Source organism: Trematomus bernacchii, unplaced genomic scaffold (genome assembly GCF_902827165.1).
Source record: "Trematomus bernacchii unplaced genomic scaffold, fTreBer1.1, whole genome shotgun sequence".
NCBI classification, from domain to species: domain Eukaryota; kingdom Metazoa; phylum Chordata; class Actinopteri; order Perciformes; family Nototheniidae; genus Trematomus; species Trematomus bernacchii.
This window is the reverse complement of record NW_022987547.1, coordinates 7,721,696-7,746,935: the sequence shown is the minus strand read 5'-3', so window position 1 is coordinate 7,746,935 and position 25,240 is coordinate 7,721,696. Positions and strand designations below refer to the sequence as shown.

The 25,240-nt window shown below is 38.4% G+C and overlaps 1 protein-coding gene across 5 annotated transcripts in view; it reads right to left on the bottom strand.

Annotated features, from left to right (window-relative positions):
* mapk10 (mitogen-activated protein kinase 10) overlaps positions 1-25,240 on the bottom strand; it is a 33,124-nt gene that overhangs the window by 4,279 nt on the left and 3,605 nt on the right. For 2 of the 5 annotated variants that reach the window (XM_034123391.1, XM_034123386.1), the window contains exons 2-13: positions 19,023-19,094; positions 17,572-17,741; positions 13,790-13,919; positions 13,258-13,316; positions 12,668-12,806; positions 12,102-12,267; positions 11,513-11,584; positions 7,778-7,960; positions 4,422-4,546; positions 3,255-3,281; positions 2,467-2,530; positions 1,956-2,033 (exon numbers count right to left, since the gene is read on the bottom strand). In XM_034123391.1, coding sequence (XP_033979282.1) covers positions 1,956-2,033; positions 2,467-2,530; positions 3,255-3,281; positions 4,422-4,546; positions 7,778-7,960; positions 11,513-11,584; positions 12,102-12,267; positions 12,668-12,806; positions 13,258-13,316; positions 13,790-13,919; positions 17,572-17,741; positions 19,023-19,094 — 1,285 coding nt within the window. Of the gene's footprint in view, positions 1-1,955; positions 2,034-2,466; positions 2,531-3,254; positions 3,282-4,421; positions 4,547-7,777; positions 7,961-9,323; positions 9,396-11,512; positions 11,585-12,101; positions 12,268-12,667; positions 12,807-13,257; positions 13,317-13,789; positions 13,920-17,571; positions 17,742-18,996; positions 19,095-25,240 lie in introns of all 5 variants that reach the window. The other 3 variants (XM_034123387.1, XM_034123389.1, XM_034123390.1) reach the window with 3 other exon arrangements.

Below are 25,240 nucleotides of genomic sequence, written 5' to 3'. Positions count from 1 at the left end.
TGAAAGACATCTATTTTTTATGATTGTATTGCATAAACCCACTCTATCTGGACTCCATCTACAGAGCTAATAAGGTCAATTCAAGTTGTTCATGTATAATTGGTGGTTTTAAGGTTCAAACACAAACCTTCATATCAAATCATTTTTCAAAATGAAGGATCAGAGGGTGTCAATTAGGGGTACCACTTCTTAGTGATTTTTTTTTTTCTCTTTGATACGTTTATGTGGAAATCAATGTTATAATGGGTAGTATGCTTTGCTGTAGGGGATAAAAAGCAAAGCCTGATTAAAAAGCATGATAATAGGGGTATTGCCAGTATGAAGAAATCACTTAAACAACCTTTTATTTTGTGTACACAGTGCTGGCACACTGCACTGTAGCTCTGCTGTTTGTGTCTGCTCCCTGTGGGAGGTAATTGCTTAATGGAGACTGGTGCGTACTCCAGCTGACCCAAAATAAAACAGAGAACAAAGCAGGATTTATGTCTGGCATTAATTCAAGAAGTCACTTCACTTGTGCGTTTATTTACGGTAAATACATCAGAATTACCTGCCATTGTTACTATGCAGGTGCAGTATACGTTTAAATGTTATAAAACCACAATAGTAGAAGTTAGAAAGATTAGAAGATGAATTAAGCTTTTAAATCATAAACTCATTATGATTAATCATGGGGGGAACATTTGCCAAACTTTTGATGTGAGATTATAACTCTTGTGTTGTGCAGCCACCATCTGCACTCAGTGAACTCAGTTTTTTTAAATGAAAGACTCATGATGATGATGATGATGATGATGATGGTGAATGTGTTAGATAATATACAAGGTGGCAAAGAGACAAAAGTGAAGCGTTAGTCTGGAAATACCTCTAAAAGCAATAATTACAGCATTAAATATGCTAAAATCTCCCACACACACTGCCTGAGGCACCATGTGTGCACTAAGCTTGTGTTTCCTGCTGCAGTAAAACGCTGTCTGCAGTTACTGCACTGTCTGCTGCATAGATACAGCACATACAGCCCATAATCTGCTACAGTCAGCATCAGACATAAGGCCTGCCTCGAGGCTTAATTACTGCCAAGTAAAAAAGAAAGACAGATGGAGTTCATGAGTCTGTGAAAAACAGGGTGGAGAAGAGATGAAAAGTAGATGTTGCATTACTGTATGTGGTACATCAATGCTTTGAACCCTTAACTGACTATGAGGTCTATAGGCTCATATTTCCTTTGTTCTATTTCAGCTTGAAGAAATGCAACAATCAATCAAAATGGCTATTATAATTCTACAAAAGTATTAGTTTATTTACTCTGGTTTGTTACAGTGAGAGTCTTTATTGTACTTTAATGTGGCAGTTACCTCTCATGGTCAGGAGATGTTACTATCTCTGCAGGATTTATTTGAAGCTTGCTTTTCTAATCTTTAAAATGCAACAGTTGTATTTTATGAATGAGAAATGGGTGTTGTTTCACCTTAGCAATAAAGCTTTTTTCACAGTGACGTAGGGGTGGCCTGATAAATGTGCTAACATGACTCCATACTGCCTCTCTGTGGTGAACTATGTAAACAGCACTTAATGTTCCTGCAGGACTTTTGCAGACAACAGGACAATATAAAATGTCAGCTGCAGATGACGACTGACATTTCCTGTGATAGACCCCAAAGGACCTAAATCTTAAGTCATGACATGTTATACATAAACCCAAAAACACTCAGTTAAGAGCACATAGCATAAATAAATATATATATGATGAGGCAATTTGAGCAATTACTCATTAGCTGTCCACCAATACCATTTAACAAATTGTCACAAACAACATTTAACTTTAAAAAACAATGAAATGCAAAGGACAGAGACACATGGTCAACAACATAATGGGTTTCTCTATTTACAGATAACTCCAGTAAGGTTATATTAAATTCACTTACAGAGCGATTAGGGTTATGCACTGAGAGTACCTGAAGGTGAAGGCTGTCCCTTCACAACGCCATTCTTCGTTCTCTCCTCAAAGTTCATCACCTCTTTGTAAATGAGTTCTGCAGGAGAGCAAAGTTAGGACAGGAAGTCATTAAACGTACAAAGTGATAGCACGCACTTTTGGTGATTTCATGTTAGCCAGTAGTGGACAATAGATTTATTTAAAAACTGAATGTTGAGGTACTTTACTTAAGTTTAAGTTTATAAACTTGTATTCTACATCAATACAGTGGCACATATTTGTGTATATATAAAAATGGTCTACTCCTTTACCAGCTGCAACACTGAAGTGACACACATGAATTAACATTAATCAGTACTTTCCCTTTTTAACTTTAAGTATATTTTGTTGCTCATTCTTTTGTACTTTCACTTAAGTCAAAAATCTGTGTTGATACACGATAAGTAAGTACACGTTTTGAGAACTTAGTCCACCACTGCTGTTATCTTACAGTATTTGGCTTTTGGTTAAATGATTTGAATAATTCTCACCTTTCCATTCATCAATGGAGTGTTCTCTTTCATCCAGCTGCTTGTCGTAGATCTGAGGTGGAGGCTAAACGTAAGAGAGTACAAACACTTTAGTAAGTCAATCATCAAAAATAATTTAACAGGAAATTCATATGGCTGATATCGTTGGATAACTCCAGGTAAAAGGTGAATAGAAAAACATCTAAGATACACTTTTATATAATACTGCATCAAATTTAGCAAAATGAAACATCTCTCCTTTAACTATTTATGTAAACAAAGTCATGGATTATGGAGAAAATAACTAAAAGAAAATAAACATTCTGATAAACCTTAATCCCATGAAAATATAATAAGCATCATTTAAATATCACATGTGTCACATTTATCAGATATTACAGAAAGACCAGGATTGAACATCAGACAGACAGGAAGATAAGAAGAAATGTGGTTGTCCAGCTAAAATGCCAATGTCCCTCTCCTGCAGGATTGTCATTTTATCTAAAAGACAAACATGCTGTCAGTCACCCCTCCTGATCCTCTCAGACTCTGACACCATAATCTCACTGCAGGTGACAGGACCACACACACACCTGTCCGATGTGACCTTGGAGGGACAGTTTAATTCAGTAGCAGCAAAAGAGGTCTCATTTTGTATTCTCTATAACATGTATATTCTTATTTATGATTTATTATTGAGAGTGCTGAACCAAATATGTCTCCTATAATATTCAGTCTTTAATCTTCATCAACAAAAGTCCCATTGATTTTTTTTCTTTTTCTTTGGATGTAGGGCGGTTGTTATTTACCATGGATATTTGGATGAGATCTCTGGCCTTCATCAGCAAGAGGTGACATTAGAGAAAGGAAAAACAGCAGAAAATGTGTTGAAATGTCATTCACAGCCATATAATACATACCATATCAACTCTAACAACAATACCATCATGGAAAACCATCAAAAATGTAACAATGGACGAAGTGCACGGTTATGAAATCCACTAAAAATTAACTACAATGAAGGTGTGTCATGTGGCGTTTCTTTACAATAGCTACTGTATTACAGTATGCTATTTAATGCAAAACAGAACGCATTAATTTGCTCATTTACACTTAGCAGCGAAATAAATGTCTTTATCTAACAAGTAGCAAAAACAATGTATTCTACTAAAGATTAAAACTATTTAAAGTTCAAATAAAGTGTAAGTAACAGAGAAAAATGAAAATGAGATGTGGAGCAAAACTTTAAAGGGGACCTATCATGCAAAATGCACTTTTTCATGTCTTTTATTCATAAACATGTGTCCCCTCTGTGTAAAGAGATTCTGAACATTTCAGGAAAAAAGATTCGCTCACTTTTTGTCCTGATCCATTTATATAAAAACCTGTCTGAAAATGAGCTGATCAGATTTTGGCCACTTTATGATGTCATAACGATTTTTTGGGTTGTGTAACTATTAGCCAATCACCAACCAAGGTAACTACCCCCCACCTTATCACCTGAATCTCCTCCTAGAGCACCATTGTGTATTTTTTTAACCAAATATCTCTCAGAGGGGCGTTGGGAGTGGCCCCTTATTTTCATCTAAAGTAACAGACAGAGAATCAGCACTTTTGAAACAGGGCTGAAACAGAGGGGTTTATGGGATGCTGCAATACACGATCTGTTTGGTATTTCGAGCCAAACACTTCAGAGACATGTTTTGTATATATCTGAGATCTATAATATATTGATGAAAAACAGTATAATAGGGGACCTTTAAAACCCAATCAGAGAAGCAGCAAATATCTCTTATACAGAACAGACTGCGGAATACATTTGACATTTGTATAGTGAGTCACGATGATCACTTTTGTCCGAAAAAGAGGAAAGTCATTATCAAATTTCGTTGATTTACAAAGTAAACAGTGCTGACCAACAGAGGATTGAGCTTGTGATGGTGATCAATACACAGCTCTGCCAAAGGCCTACTCACCGCCTCCACCTCGGCTGGATCATACCACACGTTGATGTAGGGGTGCTGTAACGCGTCGTCCACGGATATCCTTTTAGAGGGGTCGATGATCAGCATCTTAGACAGCAGGTCTCTGGCCTGGCTAGCTGTGTTTGGGAAAGGAAACACATCTGTTTAAGTTCATGAAGCAAGAAAATATTCTTCTGTGCCACTTATTTGCCAAGAAATTGGAGCACAATAAGGAAGGAAGGGAGGGAAAGAGAGGGAAATGTCAGGGATTAAAGAGAATTATAAACAACAGCAGCTTGTCAAAGGAAACCAGATCTCAGAAAGCCTCAATCACATGTGGATTAGCAGATAAACACCACATTTTTAAGGAGGGAAAGCGTTGGAAAGATCATTTTAAAAATATTTTTTCAGAAATAATGTGGGCAAAATGTATTGTATGTATGCATCAGAAAATAATTTGCAACACTTGACAGCCATCCAGATTTTTCTGTCAATTTTTTTTAGCTAATTCAAATTCAAGATTCTAGCTTGTCCCAAATACAAATCTACCGTTTTTTAATAAGTGTAAAATGTAGGTGTTGATGCAAATTGTCACAGGCTACGACTGAAATATTGTATGGAAACTGCTCCAACTGGGGTGTTCCTAGATGTAGTTTTATAAAAGCACCAATATGTACAATAAACTGCATTCGTTTTTTTTTTTTAACATTTTGCTTCCCGAAATGTAAAAATGCCATCAGCAGTCGCTCAGTCTCTCTCCCCTCAGGCCATCTTAGACTCATGTGAAATCGAGAACCCTTTAACCACACACCATCTCTCTCCTATACACACTGACCCCATTATAAATAGCTCTACAGCAGGACTGAAGAAACTGAACAGGAAAAGACAGATGAGCCGTGTGCAGTCGCTGCATTCTGCCTGAGCATCAACACGTCAATAACAAACGGATGGCAAGTCTGTAAAACGACTCCTCTATCGCTCTCCTTCCACCTCTCCTGACTCCTTATCTATCTATCTTCTCTCGTGTCATATAGTACTTTCTGTCAGCCGCTGCCTCATGCAGTTCAAAAATAACCAAAGCCCTAAGGATGTCTGCCTCAGTTCCTACCTGTGACAGAACAAAACAGCAGCACTTCAACCCGGTCTCACACCCTCCCACACTCCTATCTAGCTGCATTTCCTTTAACACTGTCACTCCAGCAGGGAGCAGCCAGAATACAAAAGTGATTCATGAGAATTCTACCAGACAGGAGCTTTGATGTGGGAACAGGGACACAGAAAAAGCTTATTTTGTTATCTCTCAATGGAGGGAATTCGCACTTTTGGGAAGAATGGTTGCACTTCTCGACTTAGACGAAGATGATGTGGTTAACCCTCTGCATAAGAATAGATGTAATTCACTACTGCTCACAGAGGGGGGCTACACATATGAGTTTCAATGTAGAGGCCCAAAAGCGACATTTAAAATAAAAGTTTTTTGAGGGAAAATTTGTATTCCCTATGCATGAAGTAAACAAAACAGAGTCTACAACCTGCTCTGTGTACAACCCAGTCTCACGGCATTTCGTGTTATAGTCACGACATTTAATCTATTGATTCGTGTTCACCAACACGATTTCCCCCTTTTTTTCGTGTCACACAGAACGATTCACAGGGTTTTTCAAGCAAAGGCACTGTAGTCCCAAACGATATCAGAAGATTATGGGTAGTGTAGTGTCTTCGGCCATCCTAAACTCCGAAATGTTTTTCGGATTTCATATCGCATTAACACCATATCCCAACGTGCATTGCGGCTAAAACATCCAATCACCGAGCTTAAACCATAGCTGAGGATCTTGGGTAATCAGTTCAGTGGGTGTGTATCGCAATGATGCTCGAAATGTCTGTTTCCGGTTATTTTATTTAGAAATTCAGTTCCTGACGGACGCCAAAAAAGCCCAAGATTATAGAATCAAACAAATAAATAAAAACAAGGATAATTGTGTGTTATTGTTGAGTAAATAACAGTGTGTTATTTAGAAAAGAATAACAAATTAGAAGGAAAAAAAGGATTAAAAATGACAGATTTCAGTATTCTGAGGCTCTGAGCCCCATTTCTTTTCCTCGCGGACGGCAAAAAAAGTCAGACATTATACTATTTAAAATAAAAACAATAATCGTGGCTTGATATTGAGTAAGAACATGTTTTTATGAACCCCACAGCTTCCGGTCTTCCATGACCCGACCGGACAAAAAGACGTGTTGCAGGCACGAAACACACTACCAATAGAAATACATTGCTTTTTAAATCGTTCTGTGTGACACGAAAAAAAGGGGAAAATCGTGTTGGTGAACACGAATCAATAGATTAAATGTTGTGACTATAACACGAAATGCCGTGAGACTGGGTTGCTGTGTAACCGTACAGGTGTGCTTTAAGATAAAGGCTAACATTAGCATTGATGCTACACTAACCGTACAGCTGTGCTTTAAGAGGCTAACATTAGCATTGGTGCTACACTAACCATACAGCTGTACTTTAAGATTAAAGCTAACATGATGTTTTGCAGGTGTTTAGATTTAGCATGTGGAAGATCTTAGTGTTTAGCATGTGGAAGGTCTAGCGTGTTAGCATGCTCAAATATGCTAATTAGCAGTTACCATAAGGCGGCAATTTACATTTCAGTCATAAACCGAAATGTTGGTTAAATTGATATGCTGACCTTATGACCTGTTCATAGATAGATAGATAGATAGATAGATAGATAGATAGATAGATAGATAGATAGATATAGATAGACAGACAGACAGACAGACAGACAGACAGACAGACAGACAGACAGACAGACAGACAGACAGACAGACAGATAGATAGATAGATAGATAGACAGATAGATAGATAGATGGATAGAGATGTGCTATAAAGCGCTGCTCTAATTTATTGAAACATTAAATGGACTGGCATTATATTTCTGTTATAATTTATAGCAGGCCATTGTGATTTTAACAGGCCTGCACATGTGTGGTGTAAGCAGTAAAACATGCTTTCACAGTTCCCCTGCTAGAACATAACTGTGTCCCTCACATGATGATTTTGTGTAAATGTTACTATGTCCTATATGGGAGATAAACTTTACATCTTATGTGCTAGGGCTTCAGTAGTTAACAAATATTTGGCATCATAAAAAACCCTACGAGTGATTTTACGATGTATGTTATTTCTTTCTATGGTGAACTCCTCCTGTTAAAATAATTGCATATAATGCAATATAATTCAATACAAATAATCAAACAAATTGATTAAAATGCATGCATGACAATCCATGATAAACATATCAATGCAATCTGATAAAATGGCTAGAATACAGTTGATTTATGACATTTCTCACCTTTGAGTTTGTTGTTCTCAGAGTCAGCAGGGAAAAGGCAGTCGGGGAAGAGCTTGGGAAAGGTGAGACCTGCATATTTTGGCCGGTTCTCGACGTAGTTCCTCACTGTGGGCTGGAGCTTCTTCATGAACTCTGGTTGTGGTGTTCCCAGCTGCTCGATCACCTTGTTCCACTGGTCGATGTCTGGTGTGGAGGGTCAGGGTTAAGGGAAGCACACATGGGAGACGCACTATCCTGTACTCCTCAGTGTCCACTCGGGTAAAACCTTCCACACAATACTACAGAATATCGATTTAGAAACAAACACTAATATTTAGATTTTCTCAAATGTTGAAATGATGGACTTGTGATAATGGAAATGGTGTGTTCAAATCAAATGTAAACACATAAATATAAAACTAAGTATCATCAGCAAAAATATGAGTTAGACATACCTAAAAGCATGATCATCAGGTTCCACCAAGTATTTTTGTCAGATTACAAAACAGTCCTATCCAACCCTCAGACAAGCATCCATAGAAATTGACAAAAATGTGCAGTTTTTCTTATTGAATTAAGGAAATTGTAGGCTTTAGTGTGTTTCAAGCAATGTTTACTGCAACTCAAATCCAGCTCCAGTGAGACATTAGTTTGTGTCTTGATGAAAATACTTTGTCTATATTTCCCTACCTAAAAAGAAAAATGTAGTCATATAAGAATTATCCTGCTTATGAACCTCCTGACAGCAATATATACAGTATGAGTTTTAATTAACAAGAGCCATGTAGCATGTGGCTGTGTTCTGTGGGGAGTGTCGGATTGGGTTTCCCCTCCTTTCTGGCAGCAAATACTTCCTCTCTTACTCCAAACTCCAAATGACCCCCTCCCCTCTCCTGGTTCTCACACAGGCTGCCAGAGGAGGCAGGGAGCTGCCAGAGCGACCAGAGATCCCCGTTACTTCATCTTGCTGGAACGACACCTCCTTTTTGTCTCCATTGCAAATTGGCCATGATCCACCAAGTGCTCAGAGAGACAATTATTTTCATCCACCAAGGTTCTTATCCATGGCTCTTTAGCAAGTTGTTGGATAAAGCTGTCCCGATAACTTCTGTTGGATGATAAATTGTCCCGGATATAATTGTAATAAATGATACTATTCTCCTTTTAAGATCATTTTATGCCACTGATATATGTTAATATAATAGCACAATCCTCAGTCAAATCAAGTGTCTCAGGCTCTGTTAACAAAAATCTACGAAGTCTGCGCCCCAGTCATATAATGGTAGTGAAACATCTGCTAATTGTAACTGTAATATAAGTGATGATATCGAGTTCTGAAAACATTATGAAGACCTTTTGTTTTATTCCAGCTAGAGGTGTATCTCCTCAGCATGTCGTTGCCAAAAAGCATGACGCTCCACTCTGTGTGCTGTTAATCACTGGATTCAGGACATCACACACCTGAACGCACCTGAAAGCAATGCTCTCAAGTAACTGCTGTTTTTTTCATGATATTCAGGTTTACATGATAAACAGAGAGAGGGAGTGGCGAAGGTCAGAAGGATACGGTCCGTCCCAGGGAACAGCACTGTCCCTCTTATCACCTCTCCAAAGATGCAGCCGACTGACCACATGTCCACTGGGGTCGCACACACACCAACACACAGGCACATGCACAAGCAAACACACACACACACACATGCTCGCATTACCGTCATCTATTAAAAATCACATAACACTTCTACCTCCTACACTTGTTAAAAACAAAACCAATTCCCAAATGTTTACCCTGTATGCCTGTGTCTATTTTTCCTGTGAAACGTGAAGATATTGTTGATGACTCATCTTGAGCTCATTGGGTGTTAAATCAATTTATCCCGTCAATAGATTTGGAGAGGGGTCCACCTGCTGACCTCTTGTCTAAGGACTCAACGTCTGTGAGCCAATTGGAAGAGAGAAGAGCCCAAGACGTGAGATGAGTAACTTCCTTAATTTGAATCTTTATCATAACTAAACCTTCGTAATATTTCAAATATTTTGTTTTACTGAGATATACACCATTACAGAAGCTAGAGACAAGCTAACTTCCATTTTACTACATGACACTTTATAAAGTAATAACAAATAAAGGTGCAATCATTCCTTAATGAAGATATGCAGTACATGTCATCACATGTCACACCAGCTATATTTGTGCGACATGTAAGCCAAACAGAGCATTTTGGTTATCATCAATCCTTAGCTGTGCTATATAAATAAAACTTGATTTGATTTGATTTGATTTAGCTACCTATTTAACACATTGTTTTACTAAATGGCCTTTGAACACACAGTCACCCTGCGGCTCGCTGTGCTGTGACCTGCGACAGGCGGCTTTTCTTTATCATCATTTGACAGGTAGGTGCCGATAACTTCAGCCAGGTCAATACTTAAAATCGAATAGTCCATGAAGTGAATTAAGATGAGCAACGGCGGGGTACCAGTCCAGAAACTAATCTATAAGCAGCATATTAACAAAAGCCATTGATGTACTGTACAGTAAGAAAGGATGAAGTGTTAGGTGATAAGAGTTCCAGAGACAGAAGGAAGGAGATAGTGCAGAGCTCATTGCAGGGGTTTTCTAGTTCTCCAGAGCATTAATCTTTCAGGGAGTGCACACTCAGGGATGGAGAGACAGCAGTATTAGGCACAAGCAACTGCAGACACACACAGCTTATCTGCCGCTTAGCATTTACAGTGCAATCCTCTTTTAACCAATGAGGTAGGAGATATTTTACATGTTCGTTATTGTCAACGAATCCCATGGAAACACTAAAGTCCTTTATAAATTATTTCTACCTTGTAAATTCTGTATTAAGACTTTACCATCATGGCATTTGTCTCATTTGTTTAGCTAACATGCTAATAGTCAACCTTTCAACTTTCCTCACACCACCAATGAGCTGCTACTAACAGATGCTCAAAATGAATACATAATCCTTCATTATTAATTTACTGAATTCTTAATAACTGTGTCTGACTCACATGTGTGGGCACACTCAGATGGCAAGATGCACTTCACATGTTCACACACGTGCACAAACTCAGCAGGGGGACTTTTGATCCATATCCATCCTAATGAAGGAAGTCATCTGAAGGATGCAATTACAGCCCCTCGCTGCAGGAGGACACACCGGGTATCCCTCACAGAAACACTCTAAATAGCCAACACTTAAATATTTAGAGAACGAGCTCCATATTTTTGAACTGAGAGATTGAATAACGCTTAAGATGCAGACATTGTGACCTGAGAACAATTATATAGGATGCTTGTGTTAGGGTCTTCTTGCAGGTTCAATTAAAAGTGTTAAAAGAGGTTCAGTGGACATTTTAATGGAGATTTGTTATAAAGGCAGCAACATTATTTAGTTCACCTCATTAACATACAGGGAACATTAGGCCACACTAATAAAAAGGTAAAAGTAATGGAAAATAATGGAACTAAAGCAAACAATTACCATGTGAAGCATGTCACACTGTATGAAATAAATATCTACATATATCATAGGAATAATTGTCAACCTGACTATAGGTATTATTCCCTTTATTTTAAGCTCTCCAATCAATTGACTTTAAGAGTGTTTCAATTGGCAGATCTTGAGTCGTACACTTGCAACCCATGAGTTCTACAAAGAGTGATCGAATGAATTCTCTATTATATACAGCAGGCAGTAACCTAACAACAGAAATGGTGTTACCATCAGATAACAAGGATACAGTCCCGCCCAGGGAAGAGGATTTTGTGGCGCACCATTTCTCCCATAATGCACCCCACCGACCATAAATCCACTGCACGAAAAGAGGTGACAGTAAGACGAAGCGGGAGCAAAAGAAAAGAGAGGAAGGCAAAGGTTAGTGTTAGACACATTAAGCTTTCTGGGAGAAGCAACAGTAAGTAGCCGCCATTCAGCGAAGGAGAAATAATTAGTCAGAAGCTGGTTACATAGAGACAAACTCAAATGAGAAAAGTAATAGACAGAGAGCAGAAGAGGAGAATGACTAACTAGCGGCAGGAGAACCAGAGCCTTGGAGCTTACAGACTTCTATGCGTTGGAGGAAAACTGCTAATGAGTCATATCTTCGTCTGATATTCAACCACATGTCTGCTGTTCTAGAGGCTTTTAATCAGTGACTCGCTGCCAACACTTCATTTCATTTAAGTTCATTTGTAAATTGCGCGGCTTAACATGATGTTCATATAAGCTTCAATAAACTCTTTTAGTGAGGTAGTGTATCAGCAAATATTGCTAGTGCTATCCTTTCAATATTTCTGAATTTCATCCACTCATTCACGATGAATGCTCACCGTTCTCTTTGTATCCCATGCCCAGGATCACCTCTGGGGCTCTGTAGTATCTGGTCACCACATAGGGGGTCATCATGAAGCTGGTGCCTGCGGTCCTGGCCAAACCAAAGTCCAGGATCTTCAGGGTGCAGTCTGACTTCACCACTATATTGCTTGGTTTGAGATCCTAAAGATGGGAATAGACTGATTTGAGGAACTGTGTATACATAGGTCATTTACTAACCTTATATTCTTAGACAGGTTTGAATTATTACTGTTATTTGACTTGTTTATTATGTAAGGAATATTGCATGTGGTTTAAAAAAATAAGTAGTATTAACAGCTATGTTTGTTTTTGTTATTAATCTATTAAAGGGGCAATACATGTAATCATTGTTACATTTGATTACATTTATATTGTCACTGAAGACCAAAGCACAGGGGGAAAAAAAAACCTGTTTCCACGGTGCCACCTTATCCAAAGTGATGGCTACTGATGTTAAATTGAACATTTCTACCCAGAAACTTGTCAAAACAAACCATATTAAAGAGTTAAACAATTGAATGGAGGTGTCTTGCTCTCCTACCCTGTGAATGATGCCGGCTGAGTGCAGGTGTTTGATTCCACACAGCATCTGGTAGAGCAGGTAGGACATTCTCTCGTGGTCAAGCTCCATCTGAATCACCTGGCACAAGTTGGCATCCATCAGCTCCATCACTAGGTACCTGGGAAAAAGATTGCATGGATTTATAAGGGGTTTACGGACCTAACAGGTGAGTGACTGATGAGTTATTTCACGGGTTATCCTTTAACTTAAATCATTTGAATTATAGCTCTAAGTGAAAGTGATAAACTGAGCATTCCTTTACCACATCTGGTGCCACAAAGACAAATAATTTGCAGTTCTGTTTACAGAGACATTGTTCTAAACTCTAACACAATCTCATGTATCATTCATTATGTGAACAGGACACCTCTATCAGCCTCTGGTTACTCCTACAGTACTTTCACTCCAGAGGTTATGTTCCAACAACTGCAGGTGTGAAGGGGCAATGAGCAAATCAGTCCCTTTCTACTCTCTGTCATTTGAGTAACAATATGACAGGAAAATAGGCATCTTTTCTTTTCCTGTGACATGGAAATATAATCATGCATAGAAGGATTTAGTATACTCACACATCCTGGAAGTCCTCTAATGATTTCTGTTGTGTGAAGACATTTAATAAACTGATAATCTGAAAGAGAGAAGAGCATGGAGAGGATCACCGTAAAGCAGTTTCAGTAAATGTACAAAATCGAAGTTAGCAGGGAATGTGGAGACAAGTATTAAAGACCCTGAAGAACTGCTGAGTAAGAGATAGAGTAGACCGAAGAAGTGAATTGGAACAAAAGAGTGGGGATAAATGTGTAGGAGGGGAAGAAGACAAAAAGAAAAGAGCTCAAACTGTGGCACTGGAGATTACATTCTTGCCTTGGAGAGCTCTCTGTTTCACTCTCCTGCCAGTTTGGTACATTTCTGGAGGCATCAAATTTAACACGGTCGTAATGTTGCAGTCTCTTGTCTCAGTTTTGTGGCGAAGGGATTTATCAAGAACCAGAAATAGACACTGAGTATAGTCTAAAACTGTGCCTCATCCTGACAATAGAGACATTGTCATCCTTCCCGCATTCCTCCCTATCCCCATTACCCCTCAGCTGAATCACTTACATTTTTGTGATTGACACATTTCATGAGCACCAACTCCCGGTAGGCCCTCTTTGCGTGGGTCTGGTTCTGGAAGGGTCTGCTCAGCTTCTTGATGGCTACATTTCTGTCCAGGACAGCATCGTAGCCCGCACTGCAGAAGAGATAAAATAGAGGACAATGGAACCATTTTCCTTTTGTGTTTATGGTTGGATGAATCACAATACTGTGGCAATCCACTCTGAATGTCATTGGACACAAACATAATAATTATTTTTGACAGCTCCAACAGCTCCAACAACAAAAAAATACTGAAAATTTAAATAAAAATGATTTGTTTAAAGATGTTATCTGGAAAATATTTTTTCTGCGGTATGGTCTTGTCAGTAAAAGATAAACCTTAAAATCAGGTTCAATGTGGCTGATTGGCTGTTGTGAGCAAAAAAACACAAGCATTTTTTTAGCGATTAGAAAACAGTTCTAGCAAAATAAGCTAAGTCATGGTAGTTAAACAATGTGTGGTATAAAAGGCTAGCAGTGGGAGCAGCCATCTTGAAAATGTGCAGCAATGCTCCCAAGTCATGTTCTTTACATTCTGCCAACATTGCGTGAATGCAAGCACCAGTAAAAAACCCAGGAAGTCACTGTGACCTGCCAAGAAATAGTGACCTTTGGACCGAGCTGGGCTAGCTGCTCCCAGCTAAGTTAAACGCTACAAACTTTAAATGTAATATACAGATAAGAGAGGAGTATAACTGTTATCATAGTACAACCTCCTGACATTTTTATTGTTTTGTGCAGATTAAATGTGTTGATTTCCTAGAGAGCTGGTGTGCATAATTGTTATATTTGGACACAGCCAAGCTAGCTACTAAGCCCTGTTTCCAGTCTTTATTCTAAAACTAAGATAACCAGCTACTGGCAGAGGCTAACAGCACAGATTGAAAAATGGCATTGATCTTCTCATCTAATTCTTAGCAGATAAGAGGATTTCCAAAAATGTAAAACTATTCCTTTAATTCCAGGTACAACCATTAAAATGCTACCATAAAACCTGACTTTACCTACTTCTAATTATCAGCATTAAATATCAGATGACACTTGATTATAATATGAAAACATTATTGATGCTGTTGTATTAAGAACAATGAAGAGTACACTGCAGTGAAACAAAGGAGGACACTTTAGATGGCTTCTTTTTCCACATAGTGGCTCAACCCATTTTGGAGGTCATTACTGCAAAGTGAATTCTTTGCAGACTCGACACAATCCCAGCCCCTGGGAACATTTGGGATTTAGTCTCTTAGAGTAGATTTATGTTTGCTTTCAATGAAAAGCAGTACCATGACAAGAAAAAGCCACAATAAAGATGCCATTCACATCACATTCTCAGCTGAATCTTAAACTGACACACATTGACTCTCAGTGCTGTATGCAGGCTCACTGCATCAAGTCGACGCTGTGTGTGTGGGTTTGTGGACGGATGGGATACAAGTATGGTTCATCATGTCTCTGGAGACTGCAGGCCAGGGATGTTGTGTGACCATGGAAACAGTGAATCCTTCATAAAAGCATTGATCCAATAGGGATTGGGGCCTGTCATCACGTTTCTTGCTGAGTGAAAGATGATGTCATGACAAGCTAAACTACTTAAAGCCTTCATCCCTCATAAGATTGCTTGGAAAGCTCAGCCTGACCGAGCACAAAAGTCATAAGGGCAGAGATGTGCACAGATTGGTCAAATGTAACGCCATTACCATGTTCTCAGGCTTTAAGGGGCAAGAACCCCCTGATTGCATAAGAAAAAGCAGAATTACTCACTCTCTGCTTTTTTATATTCTAATTTACATACAAGCTGTTGTGCGGCACATGAATGTTGGTAGAACATCTGTTTAAATCAGACAGATGTTCATGTAGATGAGATTATGACATCCACTCTGGGATTATGCTGACAGTAATGCACAGTTGGCAAGTCGCTCTAATTATGTTATCATCCTGTCATAATAAAATCATTCTTCTAACATTAATATACATGTCACAGCTTTGTGCTATACTGTTGACATAGATGAGATCATTTCAATGTGTGTCACATTTCATCTCTATATCCAGAATAATATTACATCATTATTTGGGGGTTTTATGCGGTTTGGATCGTGGTAATGCCGTCACCAGATGACACCAGATGACAGCTGTAGGCAGGGCCAAGCAGCGCAGGTTAAATTAGATTTGCACTGTCTCCCTGCCATCCATCTCTACAATATCCTTCAAATGGGCACAATCCCAGCATTAGCAGTAACAGCCTGCCCAAGCTCCTTTGCAAATGCACAAAATTGCTTTGGAGCGGAAGGAGAGAAGGGCTGAGGGCATGGGAAGCAAAGGAAGGACAATAAAAGAGAGCGAGTGGAGGGCAAGGGGGTTTAGACTGTTGAGAGCAGCAATTCTTCAAACACCATATAAGAAAGGAAGATATAAAACATGTCAACTTGGCTCATCCCAGGGAGCGTCTCTGAGGGACGTATATCAACACAGTGACACTGCATTAACATAAATACAACTTATAATAAATATGAATTTGTTTGGTCACTTGACAAAGACTGTGAGATGCATTCCTTTAAGTGGAGACTTGGCAGTGGTTCGCTGCGTTCTGACAGGGCATGTGAGATGAATTACAATGAATATGAGCTCTCTGCAATCCGGATTAAGGACTCACCCGTTCTGTAAAACCGTTATAGCCAACACATCCTTATTCTATCCAACAGTTATCATTAGCTCATTGCACCGGAAAGAGAATGAGCCTATAGTCAATCCAAATTGTGTGGCCAACCACTTCACATGTATGACTACATTTTGCCAAAAATCCTGATTCAACTAATAAATATAGTCATTTTTGTAGTTTTTTCATGTCATATTTGACAGCTTCTACTGATAAATAATGCTCATATTTTGACACTTTCTTAATAAAGAAGCAATAATGGTCCTTAATTTGCACTACATGTTGTTGTTTGCTTTTACATTTCCATCCTTCTTACCTTCTAAAGTCTAATATAGAATACATTCATAAACTATTGAATTGGTATAATAGGAAGACACAGGTTCGCTTCTCAGTTAGCTGTGACAAAATGTCAGTCACTTGCAAATACATTTCTCCAAAATTAGAGCAGGAAGATCTTTTACTCATTACTTGCCACAATTGATCCTTATTTGTTTAGGGACACAAACATGTTTATACGTAATCACGCTCTGGTTTAGTTCAAGCTTAATCAATACTTAATTACACATGTTTTCACAGAAATAATAGAAAATGTTGACAAAGTTTAAAAGAAAATTGTCATCGGATCATTATCTTAGATATTCCTATTCACCTGCATCACAAATACATTCATAATTGAAGTTTATTTGTTCTTTTAAAGCAAACTCTATCTGTTTGCCATGTCGGGCTGATCACAACAATTCTGTCAAAATGGATCCCAAGGCTGCATGCTGTGCAGATGTTATGTTTGGTCATGCATAATGGAGACACAGCAGGATTTCATAGAGCACTGAAGAGCACTGACTTTCTGATTGCCCAATTAAATAAAAAAAGTAAAATTACTTTGTTCAGCCTTTTACTCACACAACAGTGGAAACAGTAAGCAGTGATTATCCTCCCTTAACAATCTCCCACAGCAATAAACTACAACACAATTAGAAAAACAACAACCAGCTAAATGAGATAATCACACATTGAATACTAATTAAAAAACACATCAAATAGCATGATATGATGTATAAGAGGACATTAAGGTAACACACTGTTGAGCACTTACCAGACGATTCCCTGAGCTCCAGACCCGATGGGCTTTAAATTCTGGTAACGTTTTAAAACTGTGAAGGTGGAGTCTCCCACTTCCACACTGTAGAACTGGTTGTCCACTTTGCTTTTGCTCATGTTGTAATGTTGGGCGATATATGACACATCCACTTGTTTTCCAAAACCCTGCATAAATAAAACACAACAAAAAAAGATGTTGTTAGTTATGTTATAGAAGATTTATGTGTTTACTTACCTGGCAAGCTGCAATAACAGTAACAGTAAAAGGTCATTCTTATTGTGCATATGTCAATACATTATTATTTTTAAAATCATTAACCATCCAAAAATCAATCAATGTGTATCTAGCTGCTTCTATAATATTGACTCTTTCTTTTGCATTAAATGTGTGTATATTGGTATTTAAGTGTGTGTTTGGGGATATTTGGTTAACGGGGAAGGTAGAATAAACAGGACAGGACACACAGTACAGGCCAGTTTACACTGTCTCCATGCAGAAATGTAAACTCTACATGTTATGACATTAGTGGCACTAACTGTATTCACCAGACTGAGGACATTATTATTTCATAAATGTGCACACAGAGCAGTGGAACAAACGGTGCCACAACAAAAAACGATCAGTTAATTACAGACTTAGTAATTACAACACTGCTCACAAACAAAACAAAGCTGTGTGTATTACTGTGTATTACTGAGGGGCACACGTTTGAAACACTTCCTAGAAATGCAATGAAAAATGTATATATTTGATTTAATACATTTTAATTTAACATTGCCAGCATGGTATCCAATCCTCTGATCTGGTTACTTCAATACATGCAGCCCTTGCTATATAGCCATCTATAGTGGCTATTAAACATGTACGAATGCACGTGTAGAACAGACACATGCCAAGTTCATAATTTTAGCTAAAGCGAAATAGCCTGTAGCCAAACATGCAGTTCTCACACATGCAGACTTGTGATATAAACTCATTGTAAGGAAATTAAACCCGTAGGAGTTTCACATTTAAAAGGAGACAGGCGCTTCAGCTTCAGCTAGGAAGCCTCTTCATTATTTTGTCTTTCAGTGGCAGATAAACTTTTAAGGTAACTTAATCTAAAATCAGGCCTACGGTACCTGACATGTTTTATTCTTAGCTTGCGTGAATTCATTTTTAACACCATAAGGCTACAAACTCTTCACCTAAAAATGTTTTTGCCGCAAGCTATTTAAATAATAGCTCCCAATTAATGAGTTGAAATCATTTTGAGCTTCAGGGTTATCCACCGTTATGTCTTTACTGTTGAATACATGTTGTTAAAAACATCTTCACTCAAAGGGTTTCTTTGGATATCTCAATTCTAAATACAGAAACACAACAATACCACAACATACAGAACAATGAAGGGGAAATGGAAGTGAATGAGTACTGTACCTTGTTTACCTGTAAGGAACACACACCTGACAAAAGGCTATCTTCACATCCAGGATTGGTTGGCTGCAGTTGTATAAGAAATGTCTGCTCGTAAATACCTGTGACACACAAACAGAGGAGAGCCAGAGTCAGGGAGTGAGTCATGCGGACATTGGTTACACAAATGTACAATATGTAGCCTGCAATTTGATCAGAAAGAATGAAACTGATCCTAAATATAAAGTCTACTGATGGTACATTCAATCACATCTGGATTTATCTTTTATTGCTGACAACAACAACACATAATATATAAAATATAAGAAATCAGTTTGATTTATCATGGTCTTAGTGGAGCATTGTGCACAGTAATGGAATAGTTGTTTGGGCCCTTGTTCTTCCATCGCTCCTGATGTTTTCTCTCCACTCTGTCCCCATCATTCTCAATCAAAGTGAGAAAAACAACATGTTGTCCTTACCCACTCCTCTATTACAGTAACAAGAATAGACCAATATGATCGATTCTTCATCAGAGTGCAATGCACCATGGCTACAATGACCAATGTCTTTGTGTTTCAAGGTACTGGTGTGACGTGAGTTGAAAAAAGACCTGAATACAGATGGTGTTGTCGAGGAGAAAGACAGTAAGGTTGTGGGGGTTAATGACTGACTGAAGCCTTATATTTCTGCTATCCCTCTTTATTTGCACAAGGCTGATATCATAACAGCACGTCAACACTTTTTGGGTCAGATTGTATAACACCTTTTGACATTCTTATAAATCTTTAATTTTCAGCTTTAAAGCTAATTATTTTGCCAAAAAGGTTGGAACCTTAAAACCGATTAATCCCTTAGTGCACAAACGTGTAAATGTCCTCATTGTCTTTTGGCTATATATGAAGTAAATCAAAGTTATTAAATCAGTAAGATTAGTTGTGCAACTGATTTATGAATGTTTTTTTTAATGTTAAAACTACAAACACATATACATATTCTTCAGGCAACAGCCTCAATAATATACATGTCTCATCTTCTTTGATATTGACCTTGACAGTAACTACTATAACTTCTTAAACCAGGTCACGGGATCTCTGCGACATTACCTAGAAAAGACACTGAGGAGATAATGCATTCAGTTTCACACGGTTATCTTTAATAGCACTATCATACATGAAGCAAGATTTCAAAAAGCTTGTGCCATCAGGCATTGCATTTGCATAAAAGTAGGGTAGAAACTTTGGCAAAGCTGGGAGGCTTTTACAGTGAAGGTCAATTTGGTTTAAATGTAGATTTGCACATTTCCTGAGGCTTTTGTGTTGGCAGTTCAGTTCAAAAGATTGCAAAGGAGGAATAAAGTCGAGCTATGGGCTGCAGTATCCCACAATGACTCTACCTTCAAAGGTTTTCCATGTAATGAAGCTCCCAGTGTGCTAATGATCATTTCTTCTGAATAAATGCATAAGTAATGTTAATGTTGGCAATGAAAATAATAGACAAGAAAAAAAGTGTTTGCTTGCCCAGCAAGAGGGGTCATATGCTTATAAAAAAAGTGACAAATGTCCCTAAATGGTTTGGCAGTGTTCACGAAATGTAGAATAGCAGCTGAAAGGATGTGTCTCCACAATGTTCTCTTCTAAATGTACTGTAGGACTTTCCGGACACAAATGTATTACTCCACCAGTCTTTTAATAATGACGAGGCTTTAGCGCCTCCGCTAAATCCAAAGGGAGTAGGGCAGTGTTCAAAAAGAGATGTGGGACACTAGGTTGGCCCATTCAGGCCGACAGTTTACTCTATACCTTTGCTGTTGAAAACTGATTCACTATAGTGCCTGGAATAAAAGAAGTAGAATAATCAAACAACTGAAATTAGAGTACAACCAAATAAAAACATTGGAGAGAGTTACATTGAAAACGAAAAGTACAGTTTTGAAGAGAGAGTTTTCTTAGATGCATCCACATATTGGTTGCAATCTACCACTGTTGTGATTTCATTTCACATCAATATGTTTGACATGACACCACTATCACCACATTTAGCAGCACAATATTTGCTATCAATCTAACAGGTCAACACTGAAATAAGCCCCTCCACCTAGCTAGCTACATCTGTCCCACTCCTAATCTTCAGCCATCTGTGTACATAACATATTAAACCTCTCACATGGCCAAAATGTTTGTCTTCCAGCAGTGTATGGTGTAATAATTCAAACACAACCTGGATCATCTCTCAAGATGATAACAGGATGTGCAGGAATATGTGGGGCACATAACTGGTTTAGTTTTTTCTTTACTTTACAAAACATTCAAAACAACATGAATGTAGAACATGTTTTCTTTCTGCTGTTATACTTTTATAAAAATCAGAATCAACCGGGACTTTTGCCCCCAAATATTTGGTAAATGTACAGTTTGCTGCTACTAGTATGAATCCTGCTTGGTTTTACCCATACTCTACAGTAAAATATGCAATACTAATACAAATTAATTGTTAATGAAAAATATTTCATTAATATTTATATAATAAGAGAAAATACATGAATAAACATGAACAGGAGAGGAAAAACTGATTATGTTGTTATACAAATATGTTGCATATATACTGTTGTGAATATCACTTTTTTCAAGTTTTCTGGGTCTTTCATATTCACTCAAACCTGGTGGATAATTTCAAAAAGGATGTAAACCCTGTAGATGTTTGTCCGCAAAATATGGAGCAGAACCATGAAACTCTGTGGGATCTTAACTGGATAACAATAAACAATTCATCTTGGAAGTATCATTTAAAAAAACATTACACTGCATAACAATAATAAGTTAGGAAACCTTGACTGTCATGAAAAAAAGGACTTGATTTGTATAATTATCGAGAACATTTAATCATGAATATGTGACAAAAATGACACACATCACACTATTTTTTTGTCTTTGTGAAGCTGACAGCAGATTCTGTGTTTGTTGAACCCTGAGACCAGATTCTGCTGATAGTGGTAATGGTTGAAATGCTGCCGTCTAAAACTACAGTCAGCACCATTCTTTTAAATGCCCATATATCATTCTGACAACAATTTGTTTCATCAGTACATTGTCAGGTGATAGAGGGTTTGTTACTCCAGCTTCAGAGTTTGGAGAGCAGCAGTGCTTCAGGAGGATGTACAGAACATTTGGACACTTTGTTGTAAAGATTGTACGATATTTTCAATTTGTAGCAGTCAAATGTTGGATGTTAGTTCTGGCATTTCCCCTTTTCTGGTATTGACTGTGTGTCTGATAGTGCTGTTTGAATTGATCAGCCTGGGATCAAAAACAAGCCAGTTTAAGATAAAACTGTGCCAAAGCATCACACTCATAGTCTTTGTCTCTCACTAACACATTCAGACACAAATGTATTGCACAATTACAAAAGGCCGGCTCTGTTACACTGATGAGACACTCGTTATTAGGAAAAAACTAAAGAAACTCAAGAATGAAACAGAAAAAGACAAGAGAGGAGGTTTTAATTATCTGGAATGGGCTAATGCTTATCACTGATACAGCAGACCATTAATCTCCAGTGCTGCATGGCGATGCTGATGCTGAGTTGTGCTGGTGTATGTGAGCCTGTGTGTGTGTGTGTGTGTGTGTGTGTGTGTGTGTGTGTGTGTGTGTGTGTGTGTGTGTGTGTGTGTGTGTGTGTGTGTGTGTGTGTGTGTGTGTGTGTGTGTGTGTGTGTGTGTGTGTGTGTGTGTGTGTGTGTGTGTGTGTGTGTGTGTGTGTGTGCTCTGCAGTAGCTGTTCTTTAGCATTTGGATCCTTGGCATTCTGTTACATCCGCCTCATGGGCACAACAACGCCTCAGGCAAACCAATGATCACTCTGCATACTGAGTTCCATTGTTTAGCAGTATCTTATAATCCCAGCACGATCTACTGTAGGACACTTCAGCTCTCTCTTTCACCTGCTAGTTTACTGCACATGCATGGCAACCATGCTGCATAGCAGCCTCTGATTGGACGGCTGGAGGACCAGTGTTGAGGGCCAAAGAACTGTTAACATGAGCAAAGGCACCAGATCAGCAAATGTCTCCCCGTTTATGCAGTTCTAGTGTTCACTTTACATAAATGGCTTAAATTAGTTTCTTAGGTTGTGATAAAAAATATTTTAAAACTCCAATTATATTAACTGAATTGATTCAATTAATGATAGTATCAAAGGTTGACAAGAACGGTATCACCCTCTCGGCTCAACTAGAACAAGAAGGCAACATTTTAAAAAGAAGCAAAGAGCTAAAGACATGTTTATCATAGACACTGGACCGTTTGACTTGAAAAATTCAAGTGTAACTATTAACATTTTCAATTGCTGCTTTACATTTAGGCGTGGCCTGCCATTTTTCACAGTCGACATTTTGTGCTATTTAGTACACAATGTACTAAATAGATATAATTGATGACATGTTAGCGTTCCAGTAAGACACACCACTGTGGGTGTATTGTACACACATGTAATGGAGCTAATAATTCCCTGGGACAGAACTGTTATGGTTATAGTTTCCAGTAAAGAAAACAGAAATTGTCTACCATTTCTGTATTCAGAAATGGTAGACAATTTATTTTCACAAAATGAAGCTCTATGCTTGATATTACTTGCAAGTAAGATCAACATGACAGCATCAGAAGACCCAAATGAATATTTAATTATGCCAGTATGCTAGACAATACATTTGTGTGAACTGCAGAAACACTCATATCAGACACAAATATTATTCTTATCCAATTTAAATCATCCGAAAAGTAAAATGTTGTTCCAGCCTTGGCAGAGCAGCAGGTGAATGCGCCCATTCATGATTTTGAAGAAAGGTAGATTTAAATTCATAGACACTATTATTGAAGGAAAGGATATGAGAAAACGAAAAGGGTAATTTGAGTATGTTTCATTATTTGTTTTAAAAAGTGCAGCCAGGGGAGATTTCAATCCAATATTGACTGAACATGTGTCTTGACAATAAGGTGTGTCAAAACATATTTAATAGAAACTGTACTGCAATCCAGAAAAATAAAAATAGATAGAACATTTTTGTAATAGATTGGCAGAAAATGTATGGCAACAGTGTTATAGAATAGAAAAACAATGAGGTGCATTATCAAACACTGTGCTTGCTCTATGCATTTTACAGACTATTCCTGACTCAGCATAGCCCATATTGTACAGAAAGACATGTCATGGTTGTGTGTTTCAGCCACATAATATAAGCTGAGTTATAGACAATGTTTTATGCCTGCATTAAATCGGTTGATTGACTGTTATGGCACCATAGGGCTTCTGATAAAGCACAATGTGCCCCCCTGTCCTGCACACCAGTGTAATTGTTTCCTGTCGTATCCATCTTTGTTTCCTCTCCTCTCAACAATCTCCTTCCCTCTGTTTTGTTGAGGCTTTAGCACATGTTGTCACAATGCACCCCACAACAGCCTCCATCTATGTCTTCATTCTTCCCTCCATCCTAAACTCTGATGAGAGTCTGCGTTCTCCCTTTTCCTGCCTGTCTTTTGTCCCTGCCTCGCTCCCACCATTCCTGCTCCCAGGCTCCCAGCCTCGCTGCAACCGTCTCCCCTCCCCCTCCCTCCGAGCTCCATTGTGAGTGCTTGGTTCAGCAGCCTCAGCCTCTCTCCTGCAGTATGCAGCCTTGCCTCCACTGAGCAGCCTGAGCCAAACGCAGTACAGCCTCCCATTTGGGCTCAGGGGAGGGGAAGGAGAAGCACTTCAAACTGCAGATAGAGCCAGGAAAACAAGACGGCACCGACTCCACAGCTCATCTACAAGGCTGCGATAATCTGAATGCTCACTGGCATCCTATCGATTTGTTTCTTTACAACATTTATCCTCTCTGTCTGTGCTCTCATCTGTCTCCTCGGTCACATCTCCTCATTCACTTCAAGTAAACAACAGACATGTTAGCTGAAAAGCTGCTTACACTGCAATTTCCAGATGAGCCGCATGGTAGAAACATGCACAGCTTTTGGCAGGTGCATGAACACATTTCTGATTTAAAGCTTTTCTTAGAGAATCTAAAACATAGGGTTAGGTTATAGGGGAAAGACCAAGCACGTTATTCAAAGCACCATGCCCTTCTGTTAAACTCCTGAATATTCATATATATCACGTAACAGGGTAGAAATATTTCATTTGACACGATGACAGAGCTTTCCAGATGCCATGGTTACAGCAAAGGATGCTTTCTAAAATAGATCACTGCTGAGTTTACCACACCTTGTACTTTATGTACTA